The 16,894-nt window shown below is 40.7% G+C and overlaps 2 protein-coding genes across 2 annotated transcripts in view; one reads left to right on the top strand and one right to left on the bottom strand.

Moving 5' to 3' along the window:
• The window catches only part of Srrm234 (Serine-arginine repetitive matrix 2/3/4), a 384,246-nt gene extending 375,317 nt beyond the window's left edge, over positions 1-8,929 (bottom strand). The window contains exons 1-2 of the mRNA XM_068229363.1: positions 8,804-8,929; positions 8,220-8,495 (exon numbers count right to left, since the gene is read on the bottom strand). Of these exons, the coding sequence (XP_068085464.1) occupies positions 8,220-8,458 (239 nt within the window). The 5' untranslated portion in view covers positions 8,459-8,495; positions 8,804-8,929. The remainder of the gene's footprint in view (positions 1-8,219; positions 8,496-8,803) is intronic.
• The window catches only part of thoc6 (THO complex 6), a 112,390-nt gene continuing 104,396 nt past the window's right edge, over positions 8,901-16,894 (top strand). The window contains exon 1 of the mRNA XM_067154754.2: positions 8,901-9,101. Coding sequence (XP_067010855.2) covers positions 9,001-9,101 — 101 coding nt within the window. The 5' untranslated portion in view covers positions 8,901-9,000. The remainder of the gene's footprint in view (positions 9,102-16,894) is intronic.

Below are 16,894 nucleotides of genomic sequence, written 5' to 3'. Positions count from 1 at the left end.
TCTTTCTTAAACATTCCCATATAGTCTTCCTTGGAACACTATCAAATGCTTTTTCGAGATCCAAAAACACTAGTGTTAAGTCTTTGCCCTTCTCCCAATGCTTTTCTAACAGTATTCTAAGTGCAAATATGAGATCGGTAGTTGATCGGTGTTCTCTGAATCCATATTGTTCTTCCTGTAGTTGTGGTTCTATTATTTTCCTTAGCCTTTTTTCAAGTATTTTCTCAAATATTTTCAAACCATGAGACAATAAAGTGATCCCTACATTTCTTCCGGCTTCCTTTTTTGAAGAGAGGTATTATTATTCCCTTTTTCCAATCATCTGGGACTTTCCTATCCTTCCATATTGCATTAATTACTCTATGAAGCCACTGTATTCCTATTGCACCAGTTGCTTTGATCATATCTGCACTGACTTCATCAAATCCTGTAGATCTTTCTTTGGGCATACTATTAAGGGCCGTCTCTACTTCCTTCCATGTTGGCGGACTCTCTTGGTCAGGCTCATCATTGCAGCTAAAACTGACCTGCGTGGTTACATCATTGGAGTCTTTCCCAGTACTGTTGTATAAATTATCAAAATAGGATTTCATGATCTTCCTTATTTCTGTCTCCTCCCTAACTATGTTACCATCTGGTTCCTCTATTGCTGTTATGTATTCATTGTCTCTTCTTATTTTCGTATTGTTCGGTAAAGTAGTTTAGAATTAGCTTTGCTGTCTTGCTCTAGTTTATCTGTGAAATCAGTCCAAGCTTTCTGTTTTTCTTCGGCCACAATTTTCTTTACTTTTAACTTCTGATCTCTGTATTTCTGCTGCAGTTCGTTTACTCTAGATTCGTTCCTTTGACTTCCTTTTTGCATTTCTTTGTCTCTGGCTTTCCTGGTTTCATTTTTTACTTTCACAGCAATCTTCACCCGATCGTTCCACCAAGGAGTTTCTTTTCCCTTCATTTTGCTATTAGTTTTACCACAAACTTCTAATGCAGCTCCGACAATGCTTTCTTTGAATCTAGTCCACTCAATGTTGCCTTCTTGTAATGCATCTGATGGTAATTTATTGGTCACTTTTTTTGTGTATTCAACTTGTTTCTCTGTCTTCTTTAGCTCCCATGTCTTAATTTTTGGTTTCCTGTATTTCTGAGGCCTATAAATTTCAATGTGCTTTATTGTTGCGAGGAGAAGTCTGTGGTCACTGTCCAGGCTTTCACTTGGTATAACTCTGACATCACATATGGTCTTTCCTGCTTCATTATCAGATATAAAATAATCTATCAGAGTTTTAGTAACTCCATTCCAACTGTATCTTGTTAGTTTATGACTTAGCTGCTTCTGAAACCAACTGTTGTTTATTCTCAAGCCATTCCTTACACATAGATCTAGAACACTTTCTCCTTCTGGGTTCCTGTCCCCATAACCATGTGGACCTAGTACATTTTCATATCCACGCCTGTCTGATCCAACTTGAGCATTTAGATCTCCCATTATTATGATATTTTCCTCTCTTTCTATAGCTTCTTCTAAATCAGTTTGGAATTGTTCTTTTTCCTCTTCGTTACAGCCAGTCTGTGGGGCATACACCTGGACTACTGTCAGCACACTCTTGTTAAGAGAGATGTTCAACTTAATAATTCTTTCATTAACATATATTACCTCACTGATGACATCAATGTCCTCTCTTAATATAAAACCTACACCTGTAAATAGGTAAGTGAATAAAATTGCATGTTTTAAGAGCATATTTCCTTATTTTCCGTGCATATATTCTAACTTTTTAGTGCATATTTGCACGCATATTTTCAGGTTTTTAGTGCATATAAATCCGGGCCCTAATCATTACAAGTCATTAATCCAATTTTATATGACCAATAATTGTAAACGTTCTTAATTGTAATTATTTGTTTTAAGGTTATCCATTGTGCTGATGATGCCCATTAAGAAGGGCGAAACATGTTCACAACCTTTTTATTTTTTATAATTATTTAACCACAGAATGAGGTATTGTAAGTATTGACTAGGTTAACATTAAATGTATATTGTGTAAATTGTATGTATCATATATCATGTCATTCATTTCATCTCATCAACTTTTCTGATGAGTTTGACATCATGAAGGACATCCGGTCATAAAAGCTCGCTACACCGAGACATCTCATTTAATATCCTTGCCCTTAAATTCAATCAGATAAATTCACGGTAAAACTTGAATAACGGCGGGGGAAGGGGTGAAACAAAGGTTAGAAATCCTACACGGCGTGACTCACGCTACACAAGGCTGCCAACTTGGGGTGTGCCTAGCACTGGTCATAGGCAAGTTTGGTTCAATTTTTGGCTAGAGATAAGACCACTGGTCCATATAGATTAGACCACCAGTTAGTGACAAGACCACTGGTCTGGGACAAGAAAGGAGTTCTATGGCATAAGCCCCCATGTTAGAACTGTGAAGCGGCCCACAGGTCCCTGAAATCTCGTACGACAATATTGGCTAATGACAAGACCCTGGGTCTGGCTAACAATAATCTTCTAATTTCACTCCTTCTGTAATCAATACATTCACATCGCGGATACATCCAGCACATGCCCCGACACTTTAAAACGTCATGGTTTTATTACTTTCACAGACCGTTGCAGCCCTCTGGCCACACATGATGCGAGCTCTATCGGAGATAATAGTAAACTGTTCTGGCCAATAGAAACACAAAAAAGGGTTGCATTTTGCAGATTGAAGTGGTCTCCATTTACATTTTTCGCTATAAGTAAAATACTTCCAGGGGTGGGTTGAGATCCCTAGCAAACATAAAGGAAGGATTTCTCATCGCTGCTACTTAAGGTATTGTTTCACATCATTTTTTAATGACTTTATCCTTCCTAAACCTGCACCCCCACCAGTAAAGTGTAACCATACTGCCTAAGGTACAAGGAACAAGCTAAGAGGTAAAAACAGGCCTACTATTTTCTTGCATAATTACCCATATAAGACCCATGACTTGGAAAGCACATGTCAATCACGCTTACTCTGAATTAGATTACTCGACCGGAGAACTATATGAAATACCCGTCATAGGAAAACTGGAACATGCTAAGAATAAGAATTGGATGTCTCCCTACCCTGATAACTATAATCGCACAAATATCAGCATTCTGGAGGAGACCGCCAGTATACCGGTAAGCTTGAAAGCGATTCTAGCCCACCATCAGCTCAGGTGGGTTGGACACAAAGTCCCCATGTCTGATCATGTTCTAAAACAGGTACTCTACTCTGAACTAAGGGACAGAAGCTTACGGAAGGGCAGCGCCAAAAACACCATAGGCAGTATAACATTTGTACTGACAACTAGGGTACATGCTTTGGCCCAGAAGAATTTAGCAATCATCAAGGAATTTGAAGAACAGAGACTCCATAGTGCAACAGAACAGTGCACTAAGAGAAAACAGCTAGTTACCAACTAACCCCTTGGTGTTTATCTGTCACCCCTGCAGCAGAGTGTGAATATCGATAAACTAAGTTGGTCAGCCACCTGAAGACATATCATCATTAGTTCAGCCCGTGAGCCACCATTTACACAGACGTGTAACGACTGTTGTTTGTTTACTCGCTCGCAGCCTTCTCAGAAAGGATATTCTGCAGCAGCGCTCAGTGCTGCAAACCTCTGTACTTAGGAACTATGCTTCGATTGTTCCCCATTCTTGCCATGCGGACGGTTAGGATAGCATCTGGACAAGACGATTGGTCTGGGCAGTTAGGATTCTTGCTGTGGACAAGACGATTGGTCTGGACGTTAGAAGTCGCGAAGCAGCCCTAGGCCCGTACTTTCATGAGGAAACACGATTGGTCTGGATAGTTAGGATTCTTGCTGTGGACAAGATGATTGGTCGGGACGGTTAGGATTCTTGCCATGGACAAGACCATTGGTCTGGACGCTTAGAAGCCACAAAGCAGCCCTAGGCCCCTAGTTTTGTGAGGAAACACTGGCACAGCTCCCATAAAGGCTGACCAGCGCAAAACCGCTGTTTAATGTTCATTTGTCATAGGGGATGTAAGTCAGTTCAATTAGTTCGTGGCACCAACTTTAATTAGTTTCTAGTATGACGTACCAACAACTAAACTGCGTATCACCAGGTACCAACTTGGGCGACGAAGGGGAGGGCACTAATTGTGCGTGATGTTTAATTATTCTTTTTGTTGCTATGGTAATCAACAAGTTACTGTTGAAAATGGATGTCGCTCTATACCTAACAAAGTCCACAATCCCTTTCCAGCAGCTGCTGATTCCATTAACGTACATTCAATGTTGGCAATGTCGGTATACATGTTCCTTTTTTCCATATCCTTCTTTATGTGCGTGTATGAAATAATTTTTCAGCAATTCTTTTCCCTGGACCAGTTGGATACGTTTAGGTCCGGGTAGTGACAAAGCGATTGGTCTCTGAACAAGCAAACGTTAAAAGCCACTTCGCGACTTTTAGCCTTCTATTTCTTATTAATATTAAATCATAAGTGGCGTAATCTAAGCTTTCCAGTGTTCAGATCTGTAATTACTGCATGGCTAGGGACAAAGCGATTGGTCTGGGTAGGTTAGGTCCGGCTAGTGACAAAATCATCGATCAGGATTCGTTAGGTCCGAGTGACAAATCCATTGGTCTGTGAACAAGCAAATATTACAAGCTTCTAACCTCTATTGATAAAGCGATTGGTCTGTGAGCAAGCAAACGTTAGAAACCGCGAAGCGGCTTTAGTCCTCTATTTCTTATTAACATTAAATCATAAGTGGCATAATCTATGTTGTACAGTGTTCAAATCCTTTATTACTGCTTGGCTAGTGACAAAGGAATTGGTACCGGGCGAGTTGGCCGTGCGCGTAGAGGCGCGCGGCTGTGAGCTTGCATCCGGGAGATAGTAGGTTCGAATCCCACTATCGGCAGCCCTGAAGATGGTTTTCCGTGGTTTCCCATTTTCACACCAGGCAAATGCTGGGGCTGTACCTTAATTAAGGCCACGGCCGCTTCCTTCCAACTCCTAGGCCTTTCCTATCCCATCGTCGCCATAAGACCTATCTGTGTCGGTGCGACGTAAAGCCCCTAGCAAGAAAAGAAAAAAAAAAAAAAAAGGAATTGGTCAACCTCTATTTCTTATTAATATTCAGTCATAAGTCGCGCAGCTTTAAGCCTCTATTTCCTATTCATATTAAAGCATACGTGGCGGAATCTATGCTTTCCAGTGTTCAGAATCGTAATTACTGCATCGCTACGTCTGTACTATTTCAACATGTTCTTATTTCTCTTTGGTGTTCATATATAATCATTGCTGGCGGTGGCAGGAATGGACTCTGCCATTACCTGCAGATTTGCCCTATGAAACATCACTCCCATAATTCAAGACAGCGAGATATTGTTATTTTTATTTATTTCATATGCTTATTCTTTCACATTGCCTCATTCTCTTAGGTCTTTTTATTCCGTGTAAGTTGGTCATAACTTCTCGCTGTCTTGGATTATGGGAATGACATTTCATTGGCATAATCTTCAACCAATGGCAGAGTCCATTCGCCCACCATCAGCCATGATTACTATGTTATTTATCCTGGCGAACCTTCTCAGGAGTTATACCGAAACACGATTGGTCTGGACGGTTAGTATAGGATCTGGCGCTTTTACTGTGCTGCGGTTGGTAACGGATTATGGTCAACATTCTTCACGGGAAGGAGATCATGTGCCACTTTACACTGGCCAATAGGAATACAAGTAGCTACTTCTGAAATGAAAATGATGTGTAATAATCTTAATTAGGTTATAAAAGTAAATGTGCTTCTTGGGGTTGGATGGTGGGTCCCTGAACATAACAGTGAACACATCTTGGTAGAAATTCAATAAGACATTACTTTTATAGCATTATAAGGATGTAATATGTTGGAAATCTTAAGTGGAATACCTTGTGGAGGAGTGATGTGTTCACTGCGACAGTTAAGAACCCATCTGCCATCCCCCAGAAGTAATTTTGCTTTTATAACCTAACAGAAGTTATCATGCGCCATAGTCCATCGCCTAACTACGTACCAGCATTTCCATTGGGTGAGACACTATGGGATATGACGTCACTCCTAGCAGTGAAGTAAGTGAATTCCGTTACCAACCCGCGCACAAGAAATACACAAACTGCACAATAAATACACAGGTGAATGCAATCTGTAAAGAAAGAATTCTATTCTATTTAACTCATCTTAATGTAGGGGAGGGTACAGCACGCTTGTAGCTTTAAAAAAAACCGTGCTCCCTCGTGTCAGCAGGAAAGTTTGTCTTAAACAGGAACTCTAGCAAGTAGTCAGCAAAGTGGGCTTTCCTTCTCCCGAAGCCGGGAATGGAGTACGACCCTTGCTTGAGGTGCCCTCACTGTTCTCGATATTTTGTGTGTGTACTTGCGGTCTATTCCTTGGCATCACCCTCCTATTACCCCTGTTCAGATGACCTCTCCTCCTGCTATCAATGAATTGAATGGTTGACACGAAGGTGCACGAATCCTTCGTGTTCCAGACAGTCGCAGGACTTCCAACAGTCCGAAATGATTATAGTACCTGGCAACACCCACTCTTTAATTACTGCGAGCAGTGTCTCATTATCCCTTCTCTCGACAGGAACGAAAAGTTTTTGTGGTTCTCTCTCTCTACCCCTCCAAATAACCACTGTCCTTCCGTACGCCTTCCTCTATTGTACTTCGATTTCCCAAAATTGCTTTTGTCTATTACTATAACAACGTCAAGACCACTTTTTTTTTTTTTAATGGTGTCCACCCACGCCACACAAACTTCTCTACAGAAGTTACACCAATCAACGAAAGTTGCTTAGGAAAAACCTAACTCCAACTTGATAGTCGGGCCCAGAGTTTTAGGCAATATGCACCATAGAACACAGAAGTAACCTATTTCAAACAGGGATAACTTTGACTCAGCAAAGTACATATTTTTACGCGCACTCACATGCCAAGGGCACTTGGCCCCCTCTTCATTTTACTGACGACAGCTGAAAACTATCTGATTGTTTTTCTTAAGTACAGGCAATTTAACGCCACGACCACACTTCTCACACACTCTCCCCCTAGAAAGCAAGTCGTGCTGCTGATAAAATTCCAGTAAATCACTAAATTCCTCGTAATACCTGCATGCAAAAGCACGAATACTAATGACACACCCAGCGCACGAAGCAATATCAATAACTACGGAGTTAATGACAAAATAATCGACAGTCATTGGCAGGCAGACGTCACTATTGGGGAATTCCCCCTATGCTTGATCGTAAACCAATAGCCTAACCAATCCACACCAATGGCTTTGGGGAACTCGGGAATTCCCCCTTTGCTTGATCCAGACCAATGGTCTAACCAATCCAGACCAATGGCTTTGCCACTGACCAATGGTCTAACCAATCCAGACCAATGGCTTTGTCACTAACCTACCCTAACCAGTCCAGACCAATGGAGGTGTCACGCGGGATACTAGAGGCCTAGGGCCGCTTCGCGGCTTCTGACCTAGGGGCTTGCGCCCCCAGACCCCCTTTGCTTGATCCAGACCAATGGCTTTGTCACTGACCAATGGTCTACTGTAACGAGATTCGTAAATAAAAGTAGCGCCGCTGTGTTAACGAGATTCGTAAATAAAAGTAGCGCCGCTGCACTAGGACTAGTTCTTTATATGAACAGTTGGCAGCTCTGTCCACCGCACGATTAAGTCATTCGCGAGAAGCAAGCGAGAGAGAGAAACAAATGACAGTGCAATCGCGCCTGGATGCGTGGCGCTGGAAAATGGAAGGTGTTCTGAACTTTTGCCCACATCTCTCCTCAAAGATGCTCTCCAAGTAAGATTGCACTAATTCCACTTACTTGTAACATTAGAAATAGGGTGACTCACAGGCTGAACTAATACCGATACATCCGTAGGAAGTCTATCATATTCGCTTGCGAGTGATTGCCAGTGAATAAAGTATTAAACACTTTCAACGTTCAAAATAATACTACTCTTCACATTGCAATTAAATATAAAAGTATCTAACAACAGTGTTCACAAGCAACATCTTACTAGTAGGCCTACCTACTACCCAAGAAAAATCTGCATCAATATTTTTCAATACAACTTTCATTGTATGAAAAATGGAAAACCTACATCAGGAATGAACACCCTTAAAAATCCTTTAAATATTCTACAGTAAATAAATAGTAAAAGATGACACTTACCCCTGATCTTCTAAAATCTCTTCCAATTCGATGCATTTCACTTCAACTTTCCTTTTTCTCTCATGATCCAAAATATCTCGGTTAGGTTGTCTGTTGCTCGTCGATTCCAATTTTTCTATTTCTTCTTCTGTTTTGTAATGAACCTTATCTTTAGTTTTTCGCACATATGCCCAATTTCGCTGCACATATCCATTAGTACCAGAACCTCTTGCAGTTGGTAAACCAATTCCGTTGTACATGGCAAATCAAGCAGATAGCAATAACGTACACTAAAAACTGAAATAAAAACAAACATACGAAATAAATTTTAGAAAATAAGTAGACCTAGAGGTTAAAATAAACACAAATACAACCGAGAGTCGTCCATTGCTTTTCCTCAAAGGAGTTCCTATTACACAGGATTGATACAACTAAAGCATAAAAGAAACACTGCATAATCAAGCACATTTTCCATACTAAATGATTTAATCACTTACACACTCAAGAAAATGATTATGCAGTTGATTACAACCAAGATATCGACCGACACGGTGTTCTATGACGGATGGTTTGTTCCCAGCTAAAACAAAAGCTCTCTGACTTACCTGAATGTGTTACACATACGAGTTTTCTTTAAAATTTTATCACGGCAATGCACTTTTAAACATATGTGTAAACTCCATAACAAACAAATCCGTAATCACTCAAAACAAAACGTTGCCATCTTGAGAATTTCTCGATTTCATGCTAGCACCACTTCAGCGCTGAGATCGTTGTTTCATCTGAACCAACAAGAATAAGCATGGCTGTAATACTTTACAACACAGTTCTGTCACAAACGTTTTCCCCTTGTGGAAATTTTCTACTTGCAGGAAATACGTATGGTTCCGTTGCTGTGTACGAGTAAGTAGAAAACTATGTCTTAAATCACGAATTACTCCTTAATATAAGTAAAATTGCATTTTCTTTTCACCCAATGCCGGAAAGGTAGGCGACCTGCACGTGAGTAAACAATTGACTACCGTAATTTGAATCGATTCATTATACTTCTATGTCAAATTATTACCACTTTCATAACAATATCGTCTATTTATTTGGAAAGTACATTTTCAGCCCCGTCTTTCTGGGTTTGATGGTAATCACATATTCTGTTTATTATTTTATCAGTTTAAGATAATTTTCTGAGTTGCCCTGAAGAGTGAGAACTTGACCGCACTAATTAAATTTAAATTGCCACCACGATGAACAACAATAATATTTCTGAGCAACCTTACATTGGGTGATCACGATTTCCCCCAGTTGCAACCTCTGGATTGTTTTTTAACATGTATATTCTTCTAATAAAATGCCTCCGTTTCATTATCGACCATTGCTTATAACATATCTGTTGTTACCGTATATCTGCTCACCACCTTTTCCTTCCTAATGGATGTTATATCTCTGCTTTATTTTTTATTTTCATTTCACCTTTGGCTTAAACTATGTCCAACTCTCCCAAGTGTAGAAAGGCTTTCTGTGTTTAGGCTACCTTGGCTTATGATGGTTATTCATCTTAAGTACCTTCAGACCCCCAAGATTCATCTCCCATTTGCTTCTAACTACTGACCTCATGTTCTTGTGCTCTATTTTAAAATGCATTTCTAATTGAATTTTGCCTTGAAGTTGGCATCCAGCTTCAAAGATAGACATAATGGTACTGTTCTATATCGCTCATTAGCAATTGCTTTTGCGTTATAACTTCCTGATATTTTTAATTTGTGAGAAATGCATGACAAACATGATGCGTTCCTTATCCTTGTCTTCAACTTTTTCCATTTCTGCCTGTGTGTGGTGACAGTAGAATATATCCACGGTAATTGATCCCTTGCCTGTTGTAAGAGGAAACTAAAAGGGGGAGTCTGGTATTGTTTCCACTTAACTGTGTTATTCTCCTCACTTTCTACTCTGTTACCGGATCTCCCTTGGTCAACTCTTGTTCTCTGTCATTCATTTTCATGCCCTTCGATGTCCTCTTTCCTCTGCAGATACCTGCATTCTGATCAGTCACATAAAACTACAAACTTACTTGCTTGCAGTGGCAGCTCGTGACAAAATTTTTAGGAGGTTCACAACATTTCTGTTCATGTCTCAAATCAGCAAAAGAGTAACATAGGTACATAAATCATTTCACTAACAGTTCCTTGTACGGTTCCTTCTTCGCAAATACTTTGGTAGAACCCCTGTAACCGAGGATAAATTTTATACGAGACTAATTTGTTAGTGTAGAACAAAAGTAAAATTCACAATAACTTTACTACACTGAGATTATTGAAGGATGCGAGCACTATTCTTGGTTTTTAAACAGCACGAATTTCACCTGGGTGTTAGTGTAGAACCAAACCAAACCTCATGGCCTACCAAGCAACTGCTGCTCAGCCCGGTGGTCTGCAGATTACGAGGTGTCGTGTGGTTAGCACGACGAATACTCTCGGCCGTTATTCTTGGCTTTTTTGACCGCCATCTCACCGTCAGATAGCTCCTCAATTGTAATCACGTAGACTGAGTGGACCTCGAACCAGCCCTCAGATCCAGGTTAAAATCCCTGACCTGGCCGGGAATCGAACCTGGGGCCTCCGGGTAAGAGGCAGGCATATTACCCCTACACTGCGGGCCGGCTGTCTTAGTGTAGAACAATAGTAAAATTCATAATAGCTTTACTGCACTGCGAACACTGAAGGATGCGAGCACTATTCCTGGTTTTTAAACAGCACGAAGTTCACCTGGGTATGACGAGAAGCATAGAAGGAATATGTACCGCATTTACCGGTAATTTTTTAAAAATAATTATTTCCGAATTGACCCCAATAGTCTCCACATTATCTTGGTTAGTTAGGGTTCTACTGTATCACATGGTAATTATTCTCAGTTTGCAAATTATAGCCACTACTCTAAACAATTTAGCATGCAGTACAACCAACAATACTAGATCATACTTATTTAAATGATAGGATTTAGATTAGCAACTCACGTAAATGCTGATTATTTGTACAGGAAAGCAATCCTTGTGTCTTTCAATCGCGCAAATTTCTCAATCACTTTACGATTGAAGTTACTGATGTTGTTGACAAATCTCTTCTCAATAGCAAGCATAGCCAGCGCTGACAGTCGTTCTGCAGTCATGGTGTTCCTCAGAAACGTTTTAATTCATATTCAAAGTAGAAAAACACCTCTCAGGCTCCGCTGTCTTAATTGGGGTTGTGACAACAATTCGGAGTAATTCGCATACTTGTGGAAATGTGTCCCTATCTAGTTCATTGTCAAGCAGAAACTGCAACATGGAAATGGCCCCATCATCTTTCTGAAAGCAATTTCTCATATACAATACTTCTAGTTCAGTCTTCAGCTGTATCTTATTTAGGCAGGGATACATATGCGCCATTGTATTCAGTTCTCTTTCTGGAAAAGAGTCTGAACAGACACCAAAATGCCTATTTAGAATTAGGGTACTAGCGAAATCTGCCGGTAATGTAATGCAATAGTTGCTCCTGGGAGGCTGTGGCTAACCATAATAGGGGAGGTGGCGGACCCTTGTGGTCAACTGTAATACTGCCACTGTGTTGAGGGTGGCTCTAGACGACAAGGCACGTACCTTACTGTGCTCCTCGCTAATGGGAATATCAGTGCAGAAAACCGTGACGTCATCTGCTTTGCGCATGCGTATAGTCTTCAGCACAATAGCGCATTATCCAGTGTGCTCGCTACACTATCAGTCAAAACGAACAACTGTCGGTGTAACGGAACTTCGAATGCTTTCGATCGATTGTCGAAATCAGGTCGAAAGAAAAGAATGAATGCGTAAATATGTAATAAAACTGGGTGTTCACGTGCTCCTGAGAGCCCACCGCCACTGCTTGCTTGTTTCTCCTTTTTGTCTTTAACTTGGGAGCATTGGTTGGTGACCGTGGGTCCTCTAGCTTATTTCCACTTACATGAGTCAGGCGCCTCACATTCATCTTTCCTCTGACCTTCCTTGATCAACCCAAATCCTCACACCTGTAATGAATTTGTTCACTGTTGCAGTCTCTCAAAACAACATCTCAAACAAGATTACAATAGTTACGTATCATCGCTGACAGAAAATTTAAGAATATACCCTAAATGATTTGGGACTCTCATATCTTCATGGAAAAGAACTAGTAGAATTCCAGTTTATATGAACGAAAATAATATAGCCTTACCAATTCCATATGAAATGAGGTTAAACCACTTCATTGCATACTGGTACCTTCACTCAACTTTCTTGAAAACTTTTGCTGATTCAGAACTTATCCTTCCATATGCACAGGAGGCATGTAGCTTCCCCTCTGGGTGGGTGCGGTAGAATAACACCCACGGTATCCCCTGCTTGTTGTAAGACGCGACTAAAAGGGGCCCCAGGGGCTCTGAACTTTGGAACATGGATTGGCGACCACGGTGCACTCAGCTGAGTCCTAGCATTGCTTCCACTTACTTATGTCAGGTTCCTCACTTTCATCTGTCCTGTCCGACCTTCCTTGGTCAACTCTTGTTCTGTTCTGACCCCAAAGCTATTAGGTTTCCGGGGGCTAGGGAGTCTTTCATTTTCACGCTCTTCGTGGCCCTTGTCTTCCTTTGGCCGATATCTTCATTTTTCGAAGTGTTGGATCCCTTCCATTTTTTCCCTCTGATTAGTGTTATGTAGAGGATGGTTGCCTAGTTACACTCCCTCTTAAAACAAGAATCACCACCACCTCACCACTGAGGCATGTTGTCACTTAGGTATTAGCAGGTAATTTATCTCTAAATCGCTTGATGAAGTTCTTAACATTCTTCTTGGTCTTCTGACTTCTAGAGCCACTGGCCCTGCAATGAATAAAGCATTTTTGTCAAAAAAAAGTGCATTTCATTCTCTCTCTCTCTCTCCCTCTCTCTCATTCTGGATCTAAATACCCATACATGACTGGCATAATCCCCCAGGAGCTCTGTACTTGGAAGCATGGGTTGGCGAACACTGGGCCCTTAGCTGAGTCTTGTCATTGCATCCACTTACTTGTGCCAGGCTCCCCACTTTCATATATCCTATCCAACCTCTCTTGGTAATCTCTTGTTCTTTTCCAACCCCGATTGGGTTAGGTTTGCGAATCCTAGGGAGTGTGGCCCTTTGTCTTTCTTTGACCGATGCTTTCATTTTTTTGAAGAGTTGGATCTGTTCCATTTTTCTCTCTGATTAGTGTTATATGCCGGCCCCGTGGTGTAGGGGTAGTGTGTTTGCCTCTTACCCGGAGACTCCAGGTTCGATTCCCGGCCAGGTCAGGGATTTTTACCTGATTCTGAGTGCTGGTTCGAGGTCCACTCAGTCATTACAATTGAGGAGCTATCTGATGGTGACATAGCGGCCCTGGTCTAGAAAGCCAAGAATAACAGCCAAGAGGATTTGTCGTGCTGACCACACGACGCCTCATAATCTGCAAGCCTTTGGGCTGAGCAGCAGTCACTTGGTAGGCCAAAGCCCTTCAGGGCTGTTGCACCATGGGGTTTGGTTTGGATTAGTGTTATACAGAGGATGGTTGCCCAGTTGTACTTCCTCTTAAAACAATAATCACCACCACAATCAGCTGAGTTCTGGTATTACTTCCACTTACTTGTGCCAGGCTCCTCACTATCATCCATCCCAAACTAAACTTTTAATTTAATATGTCATCTATCCTATCTGACCTCCCTTGTTCTTTTCCAACCCCAACGGTATTAGACCACTCAAGGCCTAGGGAGTCTTACATTTTCACGCCCTTCGTGGCCCTTGTCTTTCTTTGGCCGATACCTTTATTTTTTGAAGTGTTGGATCCCTTGCATTTTTTCTTTCTGATTATTTATTTAGCTTATGATACAAGTTAAGCTGCGCACAAATTGTGTAACATTTGAAAGCAACAAATAATTTTAAAATGGAATAAATATAAAAAGTCATGGTAAAACATAAAGAAGAAATTGAGAGATATATGTACAATACAGAAAAATAGAAAGAAAAAATACGAAAATGATATAAAATATAAGTAAATACATAAAATAACAAATGAAAACTAAACTAGGATGTCCAGTTATTGCAGCCAATGAATAGCCGTTGTTGAAGCTGTCGGGAGGTCGTCGATAATTCCGCGGAAGGCTCTATGTGGTCATCTGAAGGTGATGTGTCGCATTGTCTGGAGTTTTTCACCACAGTCATAGCTTGAAGATGGTCGCAGGCCTCAAGAATGCACTGCATAGCCGCTTCTTCCATGTCCGGTGCGCACTCTGTTTAGTGGGACCCATACTCTCCGCGGGAGATAAAATCCGGGCGGAGGCTGCGTAGGGTCAAGGATTTATGTCTATTCATCGGGGGCCTTGGCATTCCATTCTGCATTTCAAGTTTGCAGTCCACAGCGGTTCTTTCGTCAATTTTTGAGCCAGCAGCAAGGGAGGGTGTCTGGATATCAGTTGGATTGAAGCGATTCTATGGATGTCTTGGTGAATTGGAAGTGATTTACTGGCCCGTATTTGATTCGCTTCTTGGACGAGATTGTTCATGCGGCGTAGATTTGGAAGAAGGATGTGGCTAAGGAGTGGAAAGCAGTGCAATAACGTTGTTTTGATGACCCCGCTGATAATCCGCATTGTTTGATTCAGGATGGTTTCAATTTTCTTGGTGTGGGTGCCGTTCAGCCAGATGGGAAAGCAGTATTAGGTGTTGTATAAAGCAGACTTATGGCAGAAGTACGTTAAGTTGTCACTGTGGATCCCCATGTGCTGTGAGATAGTACAAGAAACATAATCTTATCTAACTTAGTACAAGAAACAACGTCGTATCTAAGCTAAGTTTGGCTGCAAGGTTGGAGAGATGTTTACTGTATGACAGTGTCCGGTCCAGTGTTACACCGAGATATTTTGGGTTTGGGTTGTATGGTAAAATGCTGTTATGGAGAGTCACTTTCAAGGTGGTATGAGCCAATATGTTACTCAGATGAAAGCAAGATGTTTCTGTTTTGGTTGTGCTAGTTGTCAGGCGCCACTTTTGAAAGAAATTTCTAAGTAAACAGAGATCTTTCGTTAGCATGTCCTCGAGGTTTTGGGATGTTGTGTGTTGCGTGGCTATGCAAATATCACAATAATAATTTAACTTATCTTGTAATGGTCGACCATTTCAATACTATATTATGCAACTAGCTGATGTACCCGTGCTTCGCTATGGAATTATGCATTGCATACGGAATTCTAGTGCACATGTTGTGAGGAAGATTGTATTAAATTGCATAGCTCTTAACGTTACCCTAGAAATGCGACGGGGAAGTCACCAAAAATCTTTTCTCATATGATGACTGAGTTAGGGAATTTTCATTGTAATTGTAGGCCCGCTTGCCTACCATCAGTCACAATCAGGTTAGGAAGTTTTCATTGTAATTGTAGACACTCACTCTCCACCTGTCTTTTTACATTCTCAGAAAGACTGTCTTAGTGGTATTCCCAACTGAAATGAACATAAATTACAATGACGTAAGTAGGAAAGCCAGAGGACAAACCCCCTCTTCACTGATAATTTGGAATAAAATGAATGTAGAATTTAATAAAAGTGAAGAGGAAGACGCTTTTCTTAAGAAACGACTCTTTTCACGGTTTAATTTTGAGTTATTAAGTGAATTGTGGTGCTATAATTCGGAATAGGTCTAAATTGTTATTCTAGACCAGATCGTACTACTACTACTGCTGCTGCTGCTGCTGCTACTACTACTACTACTAAGTCAGCCTCTGCCTTAAGTATGCACACTGCTCATTCTAAACAGCGCGTCAGAGTAGGGATCGAATAACTGGAATACCGTACTATGAAGAAACAGTGTTACGTACCAGCTGTATCAGAAAATATATGAACCAGAGGAATGGCATGCTAGAGAAGAAAGTTTTATAACTCCCCGGCTATTTCCCGCCAATATTCAGTCAGGCTTTTGTACTCGGTACGCAGCAGTAATCCCATGTATCGGAGTTGAGAGGCAGCATAAGGGACAAATAACATCACAACAAACAATGGTCAAAGTAATGATATTGTTGATCAATGTTATGCGCCTTCGATATTGTAGGCCATCACATTTAGTTTTCTTCCGACTCTGAAATACCACTCATCATAGTCGGTACAGTAAAACTGAATAAAACATAAATGCTCAGAAATTGTATTCTCTGTAACTTTTGTTATCTAGTACTTTTCGATAGGACCAGAAACATAGGTATTTAAAAATTAAAATTTAGGCGCCTTCCCCTAAACTACAGTTTCATCCAGGGTGAAAAAATGTTTTATAGCGTAGACTGTAGTTTCTTATTCCCCAACTCTATATACTGATTTTCATTAAATTCTGTCAACCCATTTTCTCGTGGCTTGGCATCGTTATGGACTTAGCAACAAAAATACAAAATTCATGAATATCGGTGTTATCATAGCCGGTACGGTAAAAATGTATAAGACATAAATGGTCAGAAATTTAATGCTATAAAACTTTGGTTATGTTGTATTTATCGATACGATCACTAATAATATAAATATTTGAGAATTAAATTTTAGGCCTTCCCCTAAACTACCATTTCATTCAGCGTAAATAAAATAATGTATAGTCTAGATTATAGTGGCTCATTCTCCGACTTTGTATACCAGTTTTCAATGAGATAGGACCACTAATGACATAAAT

Source organism: Anabrus simplex, chromosome 10, assembly GCF_040414725.1.
Source record: "Anabrus simplex isolate iqAnaSimp1 chromosome 10, ASM4041472v1, whole genome shotgun sequence".
Taxonomy (NCBI): Eukaryota; Metazoa; Arthropoda; class Insecta; order Orthoptera; family Tettigoniidae; genus Anabrus; species Anabrus simplex.
The sequence above is the reverse complement of the archived record's forward strand: the minus strand, read 5'-3'. Positions and strand labels throughout refer to the sequence as shown.